Here is a 19,223-nt window from a genome sequence, read left to right as displayed (position 1 = left end):
TATATTTTGGCTTAAATTTATGAAGAACAATTTAGTTGCAAAATTTTATAACAGAAACTAAGAAAAATGTGTTTTTTTTTTAAACAAAATGTACGGTATTTGTTTGCTTATAAACAAAAAAATAAAAAAAAAAAACAGTGGTAATTAAATAGCACCAAATGAAAGATATGTCTCAAAAAATGCTAAAAATTTCATTTTGGTAGTGTCGTATGACAGAGTAATTGTCATTCAAAGTGTGACAGCACTGAAAGCTGAAAAAAGGCCTGGGGAGGAGGGAGGTGAAAGTGTCTAGTCTTGAGGTGGTTAAAATACACAGAGTAGTGAAATCCATTTTGATATTAGCTTCCTGCAATCTCTGAACTCAGACTGGAACAAAACACACTTTGACTCATTTCAGACTGCATTACATAAACATGCATATTACAGTGAAGAGCAAAGGGACATACTCACAATTATGTAATTTCTCTTATAATGTCTATGCTTAGCTACATTGCTTTCATACAGTGTAATCTAGGAAGGTCATAGCTGAACAGAATGAATGAATGAATCCTTTGGTAGGTAAACAGTTTACATATGTAGATAATATGTAAGGTCCTCAATTAGACCAGCTTCTATGCAATGTAAAACATTTACCAAAAGCTGCTAAACATATTGGCTTGTATGTGCTGTATGAGGGAAAAAAAAAGCTATGCAATTTAAAGGGCTGGTTCACCTTTACAGAAAAAAACAAAGATGAACAACGGAAGGTAGATTGGGTACTGGGGGGTGGGAAGGGTGTTTGCTGTTCATCTTTACATTTTTCATGAAAGGTGAACTAACACTTTAACCAAGGTAAAGGTATCACTATTTAATAAGAATGAACCATACTTCACTGCCTTTGAAGGTCTGAGTACCAAACCCTTCTGGGTGAGTGTGGAATGATGAGGATGACCTAGGTGTTTTCGTGCTCTAGCCTAGTCAAAGATGATGTTCAGAGGGAGAAAACACAACAATCAGAGAGTACTGATCCCACAGCACCACTAGAACATCTCTTTCATCTACCAGGGAATACATGAATCTTGTGATATACCCACCCAGTTTCCTCATAAAATGGCAAGCATTCAGATCCACATCTAGTGTTTCTCACCAATGACATATATGATAAAACAACCAAAAATTGTACTGCTAAAATAAAAATATTAGTATTGAATTAAATACGGAGACCAATATAAATTCAATTAAATAGTGCTAAATAAAACCCTCAAAATATTATAGTTAAAAATTGATCAAAAAACAACAAGTCCAAAATTCTGTTGTATAGAATACAAACTCTTCACAGAAGATAACAATATTAATGAACCACGTGAATAGTCCCAATGTCCTTTATAGGAAATCTCCACCTTGTCATTAAAGAAAACAGCACCAAATGTGTCTACTCCACCAATAATTGAAAACGCACAGCAAGATTTTGCTGTCTATGAATAGAACAGCAAGGAGCACCTGTGTAGTAGTAATTCACTCTCTCTCCCAGGATATGTTCCTCCCCTATATCATGCCAGCTGCAGCCACTGACAGATCGCTGTCAGCATGGAGAGTGGGTAATCATGTGTTTACCAGCCCCCTCCCTTTCTTGATAGTGGGGGGGGGGGGTCTGGTAAACATGTTTTTACCGTCCCCTTTGTTTCCTGAAGGCACACAGACAGCGATCAGTACAGATCGGTATCCATTAATCACTGTCACATAGTAAACTGTGTTTATTATGTGTCAGTTTGTTAATGAAACATAGTAAACACTGTGTAATGTTTAATTTTATAATCCTATCCATCTAGAGTGCAGCTCAGGCTGCAGAGAAAGTGACTTTCTTCAGTCCCTTTCTCTGTTTCAAAAAAGAGACCGTAGATTTCCGTTTAGACCCCTGGTGTCTCTGCAAAGCTCTCTTCCCCCAAAAAAATATTAATAAAAATGTACCTCTACAAAAAAAGAAAAAATTATAAAATAAAAAAATAAACATAGTAAGGGTAGATTTAGACATGCGTCTAAATCTCCCTTGCCTCTGAAGCTGATCCACGTTCAGATTGTGCTCCAGTGGCTACTGACAGGTAGTGAGGAAGCATTGCGATGCGTCCTCACTGCCTGTTTTAACCCCATTTTACCAACAAATGTGCTGCAACCGCATGTATTGCACGAGGTTTTACCCGTTGACATGAACGTGTAGTGGATGGCACCATTACACATTGGGTCAACCTTGCCACGGGCCCGAAACATCACAGCATCAGCACCCTGTCCACTGCTTATTGCAGCTTAAGGGGGGGAGGGGGCGGTTAGCAGGTGGCAAAACACAGCTCAACCGTGAATTTTTTTCAAACGCCAACCGCAAGTCTAAGGCCTTGTTCACTTGGGGCATGAAAGGCCATCTTTAGCTGCACAGGCAGTGCCACTGATGTCAAGTTATGTTGTTTTGTGTGCAAATAAGGATTTTAGTGTTTTTTTTTTTATTGAAAATAGTTATTTGCTTAACATTTGCACAACTATTGTGGGGCCTAAAAAAATCAGTAGCACCTTCTTTTTTATTCTACTGGTCATGTGCTTTCAGAAAATGTATGGTTTGGGGGGTCTTTTACAAACTCTGAAAGTTTTAAGTGAAAAATGAAAACCTCCAAATTTTTTGCCATTTCACCACTTCACAAAAAGGCGCAATTTAAAATTGACAAGTATTTGTTATTTATTAGCTCAATACAGGTTAAGCTTCTATATTTAGTAAGAATTTAGAAGCAATTTTGTAAAATCAGCTGTGTTTGTATCTGCTATTAATAGTTTTGTTGTATTTGTAGCGAAAATAGTTATTTGATAAACATTTGCAAAACTATTGTGGGGCCTAAAAAAATCAGTAGCACCTTCTTTCTATTCTACTGGTCGTGTGCTTTCAGAAAATATTTGGTTTAGGGGGTCTTTTACAAACTCTGTAAGCTCTAAGGGAAAATTGAAAACGCAATGGAAAAACAGCAGAAATTATTTAAAACTGGAGCATGGGGCCTGGCAGCAAAGGGGTTAACCGTAGTAGGGGACCATTCATATTTCAATTGTTCCAGCACTATTACTTTGTAATACAGAGACATATTAGGGCTCCCATGCCAGTAAAAGCTTTAGGCATTAACAAAATTAAACCTAGGGCATTTCCCGCCATAGCAGTGGTGCAATGTTGATTGTAGCTTGAGGAGAGAAGACTTTGAAGTGCCATAGACAGCAATTGGAAGGTGTATTGAATATTAGGAAGTAGGAAAATTTTCGTTACTGATATCCTTCTGTCCCAAGTAAAAGTGATATATGTCCAAATTTGGCTATAACCTGCAGATTCTTTTGCAAGTGATATAAGTGGATTGGTGAGTGACAATATAGTTTGATCTGCATACAATCCAATTTTGTGTTTCCTATATTCAAGCATTATCCCCATAATTTCTGGAAGGGTCCTAATTGCTTCAGTGAATGGCTCCAGAATTAGAGCAAATATGAATGTGGAAAGGGGATAGCTTTGTCTGGTATCATTAGTAAGATTAAAAGGTGCAGATAAGTAGTTCTGGGGTATAGACCTTGGCACTGGGTGAAGTGTACAACACCTGGATAGCTGATTCAATAAAACTCTTCAATCCAAATTTAATAAGCACCTCTCTCAGATAGCCACAGTTTACCTGGCTGAATGTCTTTCCTGCATCCAATGAAAGGCATGCAGCAGTTTTCTGCCCATTACAATAGATTCAGAAATTGCCTGGTACCATCGGAAGCCTTGCAACCCTTTACAGAGCCTACCTGATACAGATTAATTTATTGGGGTAGGATGTCTTCCAGGCTTGTAGCTGCAGGGAATGTCAGCATTTTGCCTGGTTAAGAAATGGTGACTATTAAAGCTTCAAAAGCTTCCTTAGGCAGCTGACCAGTGCAGGTATTATAACTGCTTTTAGGTGGGAGATAGCAAGTCCCCGTATGCTTTCCAATATTTACACCCAAAGCCATCAGGCCCAGGAGATTAGTGGAGTGAAAGTTTCTGTATAACTGCATGTATTTCTGTATAGCAAGTGATAGAAAGGTAACTTATCCTGGGGGCAGGGTAAATTTGTTCAGGAAAGTCTGTACCTTATGATCGGCGTATTCAGTTCAAAGTCTAATGAGAGGTACAGGGCATACCTTTCTTTTTATGCACTTGCTGATGACACAGGAGTACCTTTAATGTATTCCTATTAAAAATACACAGTTTATCTTAAATATCAATCAAGTATCAGTCAGTTCTTGGGTGAGATGCTGACAATATAGGGATCCTACCCATGTTCTCTCCTCCTCTTGATTGATGGGTTATGTTCACCATTACTGAGAGCCTGGTTGCAGATATTCCTCCCCCCTCATTCTTGCTGCTCAATCAAGTAACTATGCTGCTCAGTGAAAGATCAGGCAGTGGCACAGCTTAGCAGCAGAAACAGCATAACAAGCGTGCATGCTCCTACTAGAGGTGTGTTTGCTTAGGGAAAGAGTGGCTACACAACATAGTCAAACCAGGAAGCAAAAGATGAGGCTTGTCATTTGCAGTTACCTCCCCCTCTGACCATTCAATGTCTGTTGGTCGCTCTGCTAAGGGAACTGGACAGCAGATAATGGTTTGTATAATGATGATGGACCAAACAACTAGTTTATTCTGTCTTAAAAAATATATTACACATTTTAATTCAGTGCATCATATTTCCCCTTTAATGCTATAAATCTTTGAAAAGAATTCTGCAAAGCTATTGTCAATATGTTGAGTGTTCATAATTTGACTGCATTTATCATCAAGCAGATAGGCTATACTAGTGATTTGAGGGGTGTCGGAGGTCATCCACAGTAGCTGGCTGTAGTTGCTTTGTATAGCTGTGTGAGCTGGGTGTGCTGTAGCACTCCAGATTCAAGTGGCTATCTTTTTAGGTGGGCCAAGCCCTGCTCCTACAGGGTACCTTTTGATATAGATCCTCAAACATGGTATACCTAATTAATGTGTTATAAATGCATGGGATGTGGATCAAACAATCTCACCAGTGAATTAACCTATACAAATAAGTAACAGCAACAAATCAGATACTCCTGTACCAGCCAGGCTACACGTCTGAAGAGTATAGAAAAGACAGAAATAGAAATGTAGTCACCCAAAAATTCAAGCTTCTAGACTAAATATGGACATACATTTTGATTGCCACCACACCACTTGCATTTATCACCTTTGACAACAAAGCTTGCTTCCCTGTAAAGTATGGACAAAACTTTTTTTTTTACATTCTGATACAGTGATGAAGTGAGCACTGTTTTTATAGAAGCTTGTGTGCACATTAGGGAAATTCACCCTCTCTAATTGACCTGACCTTAGCGGGGATGTAAGTAAAGGCAAATTCATAATTTTGCATTGCCACAGGACAAATGTAGAGGGGACATTTCCATGGGGTGGGGATTAAGAGTGGATTTCCCTTACATTGGAAAGATGTTCTGTCACTTCCTGTTGACTGTAGAGGACAGTAAATTAAGGGAAATATCCCTAATGGGATATAAATGAAAGAACAAAACTGACTGCGGTTCTAACCTTCACCTATTCTATTCAAAATGAGAAAGACAAGTTTTGGGCTTTGGTATACCGCAGTTGATCATATATCAACATTTCAAAGGTATTTATTTTCACTCAGGTGAGAAATGTACCTGGTATCTCCTAGCCACTTACTCCAATTACACTGCTAAGCTCTGAATATATTTTAACTATTTACCATAGCTATTACCACTGTGTCTAAAAATATCAATGTCCAAAAAATTTATTTTATTAATGGTTGTATTTCATCACTTCCCTTTTTTAACCCTGTGTATAAATATGTGGGTTCCATATCAAGATTTAGAATTGTATAATGCCTGAAAGTCTGAAAAGGTTAGAACCTCTACCTGGTTGGCTACACGGGGGCGGAGCCTAACTATGGCGGCGTAGGAGAGCATGGAATGTGAGCTCTCCATGCTTCTCCCCACCTCAAATACCTATACTTCTGGGGGACCTACCAGAGTGAGGTGGGTCCCGGAATGGAGACGGTGGTCCCGGGAGCGGTGAGGAGTAGGTGGACCGCAACATCGGGACAGGACGGAGACATGCTGGAGATACACTGGAGGAGGTGCAGGCTGAGTGCAGGGTTGCTGGGGAGATGAGGAGGCGCGGCTTGATCACGTGCTAGCCGCAGAGAAGCACTGGGTAGGGGAGAAGCCGGCCGGCGTTCAGAGGAGAGAGGAAGACGCCGGTTCTCCCCCCCCAGTGCATGGCTATTGAAGGCGGCAAAAAAGCCTCTCAGCAGTATGCCCCCCCGGAGTGGAAGGGATCTATCCACAGGAGAGCGAACTTGATTTAAGAGAACCAGAGAAATCCCCCTTTGAAGAGAGCAATGGAACTGGAAAGCTGAGGAATTTGCTGGTGGCTGCGGCTGTCTCATTAGAAGAAGAGCAACTGGATGGTCAGTGTGAGCAGCCTGGACTGGTCATTTTTATGCAATAGTGACTGTGTGCGGGGTAAAGGAGAGAATTTGAAAAAGGGGGATTCCCAGGAGATTTTGAAGGAGATAAGGAGGAATTAAAGTAGCCTGGAAGGAGAACTAAGTGGAAAAATGGATAATAATAAGCATGGATAAAATTTGGGTCCCTGATGCTTACTTGTGGTAATTTTGTGGTCCTGTTATTGAAGAAAACAAGACACATAGAAGAGATGAAGAATAAAAATGTTAAAAATAGTGGGCCAAAGGGGTCTCAAACTGGTACGATAAAAAAATATACGTCCCAAGGAAATGTGACTCCAGAAAGATCTCTAGGTGTTGGAGAAAAAAGTGAACTGGAAATGAGTATAGACGGCAGCCCTAGACTCTCCCTGGGAAAGAAATATAGTAGCCAGCAAGCTACAGAAAATTTGGAGACGAGAGATATGGAAAGTGAATTACAAGTACCAAACAAGAAAGAGATAGCAGATATGTTTAAGAACTTAGAAAAAGCAAGAAAGCAAGAAATGGCAAATATACGAAGTGATTTGGGGCAGATGTTCTTAAGGGTGGAGGAGACGGAGGAAAGAGTTAAAAATCATGCCCAATATATCTCTGACCTAGAGAAAAAGATCAGGGATACCAGGAAAGACCCAAAAAAGTTGCGTTATAAAATGGAGATACAAGAAAACAGGGAGAGGAGAAACAATCTCAGGGTAAGAGGAGTACCAGAGTCTGTAAAGGGAGAAGAAACACGAAGCCTTGTCTGTAAAATTGTAAACTCCATAATGGACAGACCAGAAACAGAATTGGTTAACCTGGAAGGTGTATTCAGGATAGGAAAGATTCAACAAGGAAGTGGAAAAAAGAAACCAAGAGATATAATTGTCCAATTCCAGAAGTTGGGAGATAAAGAAGAGCTATGGAGAAAGATTAAGGGAAGATCAATCATTAAGTATGGAGAAATGAATATACAGATTTTTGCGGACTTACCATCAGAGACACTATGGAGAAAAAGATCTCTGAAACCCCTGTTAGAACAGATGATAAAACAGAATGTGCACTATAGATGGGGTATTCCGGAATGTTTAATTGGATGGAAGAAAGGAGTTACAGCGTATTTGAGATTCCCCGAGGACTTAAGAGACTTCTGTGACAGACTTGATTTACAAATGATAGAGGTTCCTGGCTGGGAAGGTGAAGAGGGAGATTTTGGAGTTAGAGGGAGAGAGGACTGGAGGTTTGTTAGAGGAGGGAGATAGGGAATTGAGAGAGGGGATGGAAGGAGATGGGTATAGTTATTGTTGTGGTTTTTTTTTTTTCTTCTTCTCTCTCTCTCTTTTTCTCTCTCTCTCTCTTTCCCTCTCTCTCTCTCTTTCTCTCTCCTAGGCTTCAAGAGCTGCTGGGACCATATCGAACTAACTAGATAGATACGGGGTATCTGAGGTGGTGGGAAGTAGGGGGGACCATCCATGGGTGGAGTTCAACCCCAAGGTGGTAAATCTATGATGGGTTTGGACCCCCAAAAGATGTATAGACAAAATGCAAGCCTAAAAGAAGGGAGGGGTGGGAGGGGGGATGGATTGGAGGGAGGAGGGGTGGGGGATTGGAGGGAGGAGGGGTGGGGGAGGGGGGAGGGGAGTGGGGTTGATAGCCTGCGTAAAGAGAGGAGTAATAAGGGCAGAGAGAGGGGAGGAGAGGAGAAGATAGAGAGAAAGGAAGATATATGCAAAGATCTTAGCGAATAGGCTGAAAGAGTTAATGCCCGAATGGATACACGAAGATCAGGTGGGTTTTGTTCAAGGGAGAGAGGGTAGAGACAATGGGTTGAGATCCTTCTTGCTTATTCAGCAAAGTAGAAAGGGAAGGACTCCAGTGGCGGTTCTTTCAGTGGATGCAGAGAAGGTATTTGATAGAGTTAATTGGGGATTCATGATGGATACATTGGAGGCCCTGGGAGTGGGGGCTAGAATGAGAGCATGGATAGGAAAGTTGTACAGGAGTCCATCCGCAGTAGTTATGGTAAATGGAGAGATGTCAGAGTCATTTGGGATGACAAATGGAACAAGACAGGGTTGCCCATTGTCTCCATTGTTGTACGTTTTGTCCTTGGAACCATTGTTGTCAACAATAAGGAAAAACCCAGACATAAAGGGAATATGTATAGGAAATATAGAGCATAAGGTTGCCGCTTTTGCGGATGATTTATTGTTCTATGTTGGAAATCCTAGGACAACGCTCCCTAATTTAATGAAGGCATTGAAGGAATATGGAGAGATGTCAAACTTAAAAATTAACCCGGCTAAAACAGAGATATTAAACATAAATCTTCCAAATAAGGAAAAAAAGGGGATACAAGGGGAATTTCCCTTTGTGTGGAAAGAGAGAGAATTAAAATATTTGGGGGTAAAACTCACTTCGGCATATAAAAACCTTTATAAATCAAATTATATAGAAATGTTAAATGAAATTAGAGAGGAATTAAAGAGATTAGGAGGAGGAAATCATTCCTGGATAGGACGTATAAATTTGATAAAAACGGTAATTGTCCCCAAAATCCTATATAAATTCCAAATGGTCCCTATTAAGCTTCCAGAGGTATATTTTAAGATGATTAAAAAGATGATAACAAGATATATTTGGAGAAATAAAAAACCTAGAGTATCTTATGAAGTGATGAGTAGAAATAAAGAAAAAGGTGGACTGGGAGTGCCAGATTTTAATAGATATTATAAAGCAGTAATTTTGGCTAGAATATTTGATTGGACACATAATTCAAAAGGGAAAAGTTGGGTCACTATAGAAAATTCACTCAGTGGTAATAAATTAAGTAGGAGTATATGGGTTCCAACACAGCATAGAGGTTTAAAAGAGAGCACGAGTGTGTATACTTTAAATGTTTTAAGAGTGTGGGATAAAATGCACAAACAGATAAAGTGGGATTTTAACTCATTTCTGATGCCATTAAGGAACTCAGGGCTTTTCCCGCCAGGTAGGGAGGAAATTTCAGGAAAATGGATCAAAAAGGAGGAAGCCCAGTTGAGAGATATAATGAAAGGAGTAGAATTGAGATCACTTAAAGATTTGGAAAAGGAAGAGGGAAAGATTTTCACTAAGATAGATGTTTGGAGGTATAATCAATTAAAATGTTTTGTTGGGAATTTGCCTAAACCCTTGAGATCTAGAAAAGATTGGAACTTGTTTGAGAGGTTGTTGGAATCACGGGGAGATGGGAAACACGGTACGGCTAAAATATAAAAAATCCTCACTGAGTTAGATATAGGAAAAAAAAAACTAATGTATATAGAAAAATGGGAAAGAGATTTGGGGGTGGTGATAGAGGAGGCTAAACAGGAAAAAATATTTAGATTGATTCATGAGAATGTAAGTACACGCGAGGTGGAAATGAATTATAAATGTTTGATAAGAGGGTATATTACACCGAGTATAGAGCACAAGATGAGTGGGGAGAAATCATGTGTTGGCGGGGGTGTGGAGAAATGTAGTGCATCAGATTAGAATGATTACGGAAATGGATATTGGTTTGGACCCTGGAGGATTCCTTTTACATATTACAGAATTATCAGTAAATAAATATAAAGAAACGGGTGTATGGTACTTTTTAAATGCAGCCAAAAGTCTGATACCAAAGTTTTGGTGTAAAGTAGAAGCTCCAAAAGAAGAGGACTGGATAGAAAGAGTGGACCAGATTGGTAGAATGGAGAAATTATTTTATATACAGGAAGATAGGATGGAGACATATTACATGAAATGGAAAAAATGGGAAGAGTTCAGATCGGATCTGAATAGATAAAGAAGGAGTTTGCTTTCTTTCAGTCCCTTTAGTAATAAGAACATTTTTCAAGTCTCTTTTTCTCTTGCCTAAGAGCGGAAGGTGAAGAGATGTGCAGGATGGGGGGGAGGAGGGGGGGGAGGGGAAAGGGTGATTTTGTTAGGGGGGGGGATGGGAGAAATAAGGAAAATAAGGGAAATTATTGTATATTTTTTATGTAAAGAATTTGTACTGTGGATTTTATCTTTCCTATTATTTTGAAAATTAATAAATATTTAAATTAAAAAAAAAAAAGAAAAAAAGAACCTCTACCTGGTATTTATTGCTGTCTGTGCCCCTGATAAGAAGATGCACTTTCTGTATTTGTCCTCAATCACTGGGATAACAAGTGAAGGAAAATCCGAAATTGCTATAACAGTATTAGAGGGGAAATCTATTGGGGAAACAAAATTTTCCTGCAAAGTGAACAGCATCTTCACCTTTAGTAAATCAATTCCACTGTCTCTAAGTATATATCCCTAACTTTGGAGAGATTTTTACTTCCTTTCTGTTGTGTGTATAGGACAGGAAATAAAGAAAATACCTCTAATGGGACTGGGATGGGAAACAATTTTTCTTCATCTCTATCCAAAATGAAAAAAAATATTATTATTGATCTTTCTAAGGTTTTTTTTGCCTGAGCAGGTCTCTTTTGGTCATCAGCTGAACTCTGTCAAGGTCTAGACTTTTAACTTGGCTATTTAAAGGATTTTTCTTATTTTTAAATCAAATCTGTTTGGAAAAGAAAACAAAAAAACTAAACAAAAAAGTCTCATACTACTTACCTGTCATTTTGAAAATGCTAGTAGGCTGGACACTGCTGATCCAATAGATTCAATACATTCTGAATCACTAACACGCACACAGATCAGGAGATCTGATTTCAAAGTGATTTGAAATAGCAATGTAATCTCAAAGCTAAATGTTCTTTACAGCATATTTAAAGTGTTACTAAATTCTGATTTTCTTTTAAAATGAAAATAACAAACATGTTATACTTATCTGCCCTGTGCAATGGTATTGCATAGAGTAGTCCCGACCCTCCTCTTCTTGGGTCTCCTGCAGGCGATCTCAGATCCTCCTCTTCTTCATATATCCCCATAGCAAGCCGTATGTTATGGGGGCACATGTAGTCTGCTTGCTCCTGACCTGTAAGTCTACACGCTCTATAGACACACACAGTGGGACTTAGCCCTGTCCCCCACTTCCTCTTCACTGCATTTGATTGACAGAAACAGGAGCTAATTGCACTGTGTGAAGAGGAAGAGAGGGGAGAAGAGATGCAGCTGTGCAAAGCGCTGGATCTCTTTCCCCTTCACACAGGGAAGGGGGAGCACACACAAATACAAATTATTTTTTTTAATTATATGCAAGCAAATGCATTAAGGTAAAAAGATATTTTTAGGCTTAGTATCACTTTAAGATTGTAATATGGAAGGTTTTGGGTGTTGGCATGCAGTAATTTTTTTTCTCATCAATCCATGAAATGCTGTCCCAGAAACATAGGTCTTTTGCAAATATGAGATGTGCAACAATGTAAAATATTGGTTGTTTGTTAAATAACTATTTTTTAAATAATGACTTGTACTAATATTAGACGACACTAAAATCCTTTAGAGTTTAGAAAATTTTTCTCACAACTGTATTGCTGGGTAATTGGGGTGTTTGGGGCCTTTAAAGTGTGATTAACGGTGGGCTGTAATATAAAATGGGGATAAAATAAACAAGGTGTGATCTGGTGCCTAAATGCTATGCCTCCCATCCCTTATGAGTACATTCATAAACCAAATGAAATACCCATGGGACTTTAAATGAGGCATAACATTGAATAGATTATATATAAAAAAAGTCAATTTATTGAGTGCTACATGGAGATCTTACTAACAAGCTGGTTAGTTACATAGGCTGCTACACTCAGGTCCATAAATATTGGGACATCGACACAATTATAACATTTTTTGACTCTATACACCACCACAATGGATTTGAAATGAAACGAACAAGATGTGCTTTAACTGCAGACTGTCAGCTTTAATTTGAGGGTATTTACATCCAAATCAGGTAAACGGTGTAGGAATTACAACAGTTTGCATGTGTGCCTCCCACTTGTTAAGGGACCAAAAGTAATGGGACAGAATAATAATCATAAATCAAACTTTCACTTTTTAATACTTGGTTGCAAATCCTTTGCAGTCAATTACAGCCTGAAGTCTGGAACGCATAGACATCACCAGACGTTGGGTTTCATCCCTGGTGATGCTATGCCAGGCCTCTACTGCAACTGTCTTCAGTTCCTGCTTGTTCTTGGGACATTTTCCCTTCTGTTTTGTCTTCAGCAAGTGAAATGCATGCTCAATCGGATTCAGGTCAGGTGATTGACTTGGCCATTGCATAACATTCCACTTCTTTCCCTTAAAAAACTCTTTGGTTGCTTTTGCAGTATGCTTTGGGTCACTGTCCATCTGCACTGTGAAGCGGTGTCCAATGAGTTCTGAAGCATTTGGCTGAATATGAGCAGATAATATTGCCCGAAACACTTCAGAATTCATCCTGCTGCTTTTGTCAGCAGTCACATCATCAATAAATACAAGAGAACCAGTTCCATTGGCAGCCATACATGCCAATGCCATGACACTACCACCACCATGCTTCACTGATGGAGGTGGTATGCTTAGGATCATGAGCAGTTCCTTTCCTTCTCCATACTCTTCTCTTCCCATCACTCTGGTACAAGTTGATCTTGGTCTCATCTGTCCATAGGATGTTGTTCCAGAACTGTGAAGGCTTTGTTAGATGTCATTTGGCAAACTCTAATCTGGCCTTCCTGTTTTTGAGGCTCACCAATGGTTTGCATCTTGTGGTGAACCCTCTGTATTCACTCTGGTGAAGTCTTCTCTTGATTGTTGACTTTGACACACATACACCTACCTCCTGGAGAGTGTTCTTGATCTGGCCAACTGTTGTGAAGGGTGTTTTCTTCACCAGGGAAAGAATTCTTCAGTCATCCACCACAGTTGTTTTCCGTGGTCTTCCGGGTCTTTTGGTGTTGCTGAGCTCACCGGTGCGTTCCTTTTTTAAAAAGAATGTTCCAAACAGTTGTTTTGGCCACGCCTAATGTTTTTGCTATCTCTCTGATGGGTTTGTTTTGTTTTTTCAGCCTAATGATGGCTTGCTTCACTGATAGTGACAGCTCTTTGGATCTCATCTTGAGAGTTGACAGCAACGGATTCCAAATGCAAATAGCACACTTGAAATGAACTCTGGACCTTTTATCTGCTCATTGTAATTGGGATAATGAGGGAATAACACACACCTGGCCATGGAACAGCTGAGAAGCCAATTGTCCCATTACTTTTGGTCCCTTAACAAGTGGGAGGCACATATGCAAACTGTTGTAATTCCTACACCGTTCACCTGATTTGGATGTAAATACCCTCAAATTAAAGCTGACAGTCTGCAATTAAAGCACATCTTGTTCGTTTCATTTCAAATCCATTGTGGTGGTGTATAGAGCCAAAAATGTTAGAATTGTGTCGATGTCCCAATATTTATGGACCTGACTGTATATGTTGGATATGACTAACCAGCTTGTTGTAATCTGTGAGATCTTCATGTACGCTCAATAAATTGATCTTTTTTAATTATAAATCAATCTATGTTATGCCTCATTTAAAGTTCCCTGGGCATTTGATTGATTGATTGAGACTGTGGAAAAGGGGAGGATCAGAGAAGACAGGATCAAACAGCCTTTTTATACAATGCAGAGGATTAACCCCTTAGTTTCCACAGTGAGTATAACAAGCATGCTTTACTGCATATACAGACTGATTTTACTGATGTGGGTTTAGTAATACTTTAATTAACCAATTAATCAGGAAGACTTTCCAGTTCCATGGCATTATACTATATATTCCGGGCAATTCTTACCTTGAACTGCTGTTCTTATAAACATGGTATACTTACCTGCTCTGTGCAATGTCTTGAACAGAGCAGCCCCAATCCTCCACTTCTGAGGTCCTCTGCCAGTGATCAAGGCTTCCCTTTTCCATGTGCCCTCATAGGAAGCCATTTCCTACAGTGCCACAAGTGTGGGCTCAATCCAAAACCATGCTATCTGTGTCCATTGACACACCCAGGGCTGCATTGGCTCTGCCCCTACATTGCTGGATTTAACTGACAGGAGTAGAAGCCAATGGCTCCTGCTGCTCTCACTGATGAAGTGAGAACAGAAGGGAATGGCAGAAAGTTTTTTTTACCTTAATTCCTTCACATTAAGTCTATTGTATATAAGTCTATTAAGGAGAACATCACTTATCACCCAACCTGCAATCTGAGGAATGAACTAGTTTTTAGGAGAATTTAATTAAATTACATTATTTAGGAATATTTCCCAGTTTCATGGCATTACAATATACATTCTGTGCAGTTCTTACCTTGAACTCTAGCTCCATGCCTGTAACATGTTCTCCAACTTCAATCTGAGCTAACTTCTGAATATATGTGTATAAATTTCTTGCTGGAACCTCTGTGTTCCCACATGCCACAGCTTCAAACAAGGCATCATGGATAAAGCTGTACTGATCTTCTGTCTGTACCATGTAATTTCTCTGTGAGCGCATTAGTGTCACGTGCCCATAAATATCTACTGTTTTTTCATGTTTTATTCTTTCTAGCATTGCATCAATTACTATAAAACACCCAGTTCGCCCAACTCCAGCACTAGAAAAAAAAAAAAGGTCAAACAGTTAATATTAAAGCTGAGCTGAGAAATGTCAAATTTATATGGAATATCATTTTCTATTCTTTTCTTATGCATTTAATCCTGGCATGGGTTACTCATTATGACATACACAGCTCTGAAAGACATCACATGTTTTAGTCTGGAATATTTGTAAAAACATTCTAATCATTCTATTCATCATCATACTATGATCATACTATTCTCACATATTTAACAATACAAAGATTGTTCTGGGCAGATTAAAAATTAGGTATTCTATAACATCATAAAATTAGATACAATTGTTTTTTTTTCCTTAACTCTCCTAACCCTCTGAAGGAAAATGGGCTATAGCTTCTGTTTTGCCTTTCCCTGAACCAAAACTGCTGCAAGGCCTCATTCAACAGTCCTACACTGCCATGGTGTGGTCAGTATACCTGCAGACAGGATCCTAGTTATTCTGATTAGCGGTGGCTGCTCAGCCCGTACAAATGAAAGACAAGCTTAAAAGGGCCAAAGCTGTCTGCAGCTGTAAGCATGTATCCCGGTGTATTCGCACATGTAACCCTGGTAACCTCTAATTCAGAAGAGATGTCAACCGCTGGATGCCACTTAATTTCGTCTAAGTACAGACATCTGTCCCTAACTGGAGGTAATCGCTGGAAGTGTGGATACATTGCTTACAACCACAGACAGCCCTGGCTCCTTTCAGCCTGTCATTCAGTTATAGAGACTGAGCAGCCATCACTGGTTGGAACACCTTGGATCCTGGCTGCAGGAATACGTGCTGCATTATATCAGTTTAGAACATGTGAATGAGGCCTAAGAGGCTGAGCTTGCTAAACTTGTTTTTTTTCCCAAACAATGTAACAAGTAAGGCTACATTCAAACAGTCAAATATATGCAGCCAGGGGTGGCTGCCAGCAAGAATTAGTAAATTCTTGCTGGCAGTTGAAAACTGGCAGCAGCTGTCAGTGATGACTGTCTGATTTGTGCTCTGGACAAATAAATAACAAGCTCACTGCAGTTTGCATGTATCTGCTCATGTGAGCAGTTATGCGCTGATAGGTCCTTCGACCAATCCTGGACGCAGCCAGTGAACGCCAGGGTCAGCATTTCTGATGAGTTTTGGCTGCATACAAAATGGTCACAACTAATCTGCTGGTTTGTATCCAGCCATAGCACAGAGTGTTGCTGTGTTCATAGGCGCGTTTAGCTTCCTCTGAATGCAGCAAACTAGCCACAGATATTTGACCATCTGAATGTAGCCTAAACAAATATCTGTAAAAATGTAATGAAAATGTTTTGGTCTAAACAGTAAAATGTGGTCAAGATAGCCAGCTTATGGCTCCCTTACCTGCAGTGAACAATAATTGGTCCTGCATCAGGAGGATTACATGTTTTTACTCTTCTGAGGAAAGCAAGGAATGGAGTTGGGTACTCAGGAACTCCATGGTCTGGCCAGGCTGTAAATTGAAATTGTCTGACCTCTCTTTTTTCAGTTGATCCGTTCTGCAGGAACAAAATTGTCGTGTAACTTCTTGCTACAAATTTCTAAAAGTGATCTCTTTACTTGCATTCTAACTTACCTTATGAAGAGAGAACGTTCGTACACAAAAAGTTGCCAATTCAATGGTATCTAATAGTGTTACTTGAACAATTCCATATGTGTCTGCACCTCGACTTGGCCAATACTGGTCACATTTAATCTGGAAAAAAACCAAACAAATCAGAAGTGTATTGTAACACAATAAACACCACCTTCTAGTTCATTCTCCCCCCTAAACAATGGAATGGTTTAGATCAGCGGTTCTCAACCTGGGGGTCGTGACCCCTTTGGGGGTCGAACGACCATTTCCCAGGGGTCGCCTAAGACCATCGGAAAAACACATATTTCCGATGGTCTTAGGAACCGAGACGCCGCTCCTGTCTCCGGCGATGTGTGGGCGGGATGATATGCTGCCCCTGTCACCGCCTCCTCGCCGCTGATTGGCCACCGGAACTGTAGCTCAGGAGAGGCACACAGGTGGCCAATCACCGGCGAGGAGGTGGAGCTTGGAGAGGAGGAGCCGAGCAGCAGCGCGCGTAGATCAAAGAAGATCGAGGGAGCTGCAGGAGCGAGTGAAGAGAGAGGCCAGAGAAGGAAGACAGCTGACAGGTAAGTGCAAATTTTGCTGCTGCAGCCATGTATGCAGGCTGTAGATGGGAGAGGGAGAGAGCGAGCCCAGGCTGGAGCAGGAGTCAGCAAGGTAAGTATCATTGGTGTCAGTGGGAGGGATAGTGCCCCATCATTGGTGTCACTAATACCAACGATGGGGCACTATTCCTCCCCCCACTGACACCAACGATGGGGCACTATTCCTCCCCCCACTGACACCAACGATTGGGCACTATTCCTCCCACTGATGCCAATGATTGTACACTATTCCTCCCACTGACACCAACGATGAGGCACTATTCCTCCTCTCACTGACACCAACGATGAGGCACTATTCCTCCCCCCACTGACACCAACGATGGGGCAATATTCCTCCCCCCACTGACACCAACGATGGGGCACTATTCCTCCCCCCACTGACACCAACGATGGGGCACTATTCCTCCCCCCACTGACACCAACGATGGGGCACTATTCCTCCCCCCACTGACACCAACGATGGGGCACTATTCCTCCCCCCACTGACACCAACAATGGGGCACTATTCCTCCCCCCACTGACACCAACGATGGGGCACTATTCCTCCCCCCACTGACACCAACGATGGGGCACTATTCCTCCCCCCACTGACACCAACGATGGGGCACTATTTCTCCCCCCACTGACACCAACGATGGGGCACTATTCCTCCCCCCACTGACACCAACGGTGGGGCACTATTCCTCCCCCCACTGACACCAACGATGGGGCACTATTCCTCCCCCCACTGACACCAACGATGGGGCACTATTCCTCCCCCCACTGACACCAACGATGGGGCACTATTCCTCCCCCCACTGACACCAACGATGGGGCACTATTCCTCCCCCCACTGACACCAACGATGGGGCACTATTCCTCCCCCCCACTGACACCAACGATGGGGCACTATTCCTCCCCCCACTGACACCAACGATGGGGCACTATTCCTCCCCCCACTGACACCAACGATGGGGCACTATTCCTCCCCCCACTGACACCAACGATGGGGCACTATTCCTCCCCCCACTGACACCAACGATGGGGCACTATTCCTCCCAATGACACCCACGATGGGGCACTATTCCTCCCACTGACACCCACAATGGGGCACTATTCCTCCCACTGACACCCACAATGGGGCACTATTCCTCCCACTGACACCAATGATGGGGCACTATTCCTTCCACTGATACCAATGATGGGGCACTATTCCTCCCACTGATACCAATGATGGGGCACTATTCCTCCCACTGATACCAATGATGGGGCATTATTCCTCCCACTGATACCAATGATGGGGCATTATTCCTCCCACTGATACCAATGATGGGGCACTATTCCTCCCACTGATACCAATGATGGGGCACTATTCCTTCCACTGATACCAATGATGGGGCACTATTCCTCCCACTGATACCAATGATGGGGCACTATTCCCCCCACTGATACCAATGATGGGGCACTATTCCCCCCACTGATACCAATGATGGGACACTATTCCCCCCACTGGCACCAATGATGGGGCACTATTCCTCCCACTAATACCAATGATGGGGCACTATTCCTCCCACTGACACCAATGATGGGACACTATTCCTCCCACTAACACCAATGATGGGACACTATTCCTCCCACTGACACGAATGATGGGGCACTATTCCTCCCACTGATACCAACGATGGGACACTATTCATCCCACTGACATCAGTGATGGGGCGCTAGTCCTCCCACTGCAAAATTACAGTTATGAAGTAGCAACGAAAATAATTTTATGGTTGGGGGTCACCACAACATGAGGAACTGTATTAAGGGGTCGCGGCATTAGAAAGGTTGAGAACCACTGGTTTAGATCAAAGCATATTCATGTGTTAGAACAGCGCAGTCAAAGTCCAGACCTAAATCCAATTAAGAATCTGTGGCAAGACTTGAAAATTGCTGTTCACAGACACTCTCCATCCAATCGGACACAGCTTGAGCAAAGAAAAATGGGCAACAATTTCACTC

The 19,223-nt window shown here is 41.3% G+C and overlaps 1 protein-coding gene across 1 annotated transcript in view; it reads right to left on the bottom strand.

Moving 5' to 3' along the window:
- PTPRS (protein tyrosine phosphatase receptor type S) overlaps positions 1–19,223 on the bottom strand; it is a 531,027-nt gene that overhangs the window by 61,342 nt on the left and 450,462 nt on the right. The window contains exons 29-31 of the mRNA XM_089681016.1: positions 16,630–16,749; positions 16,398–16,552; positions 14,754–15,039 (exon numbers count right to left, since the gene is read on the bottom strand). Of these exons, the coding sequence (XP_089537142.1) occupies positions 14,754–15,039; positions 16,398–16,552; positions 16,630–16,749 (561 nt within the window). The remainder of the gene's footprint in view (positions 1–14,753; positions 15,040–16,397; positions 16,553–16,629; positions 16,750–19,223) is intronic.

This window comes from Staurois parvus, unplaced genomic scaffold (assembly GCF_062004578.1).
Source record: "Staurois parvus isolate SC_StPar_1 unplaced genomic scaffold, SC_StPar_1.0 ptg000256l, whole genome shotgun sequence".
NCBI classification, from domain to species: domain Eukaryota; kingdom Metazoa; phylum Chordata; class Amphibia; order Anura; family Ranidae; genus Staurois; species Staurois parvus.
This window is presented reverse-complemented; position numbering and strand designations above follow the sequence as displayed.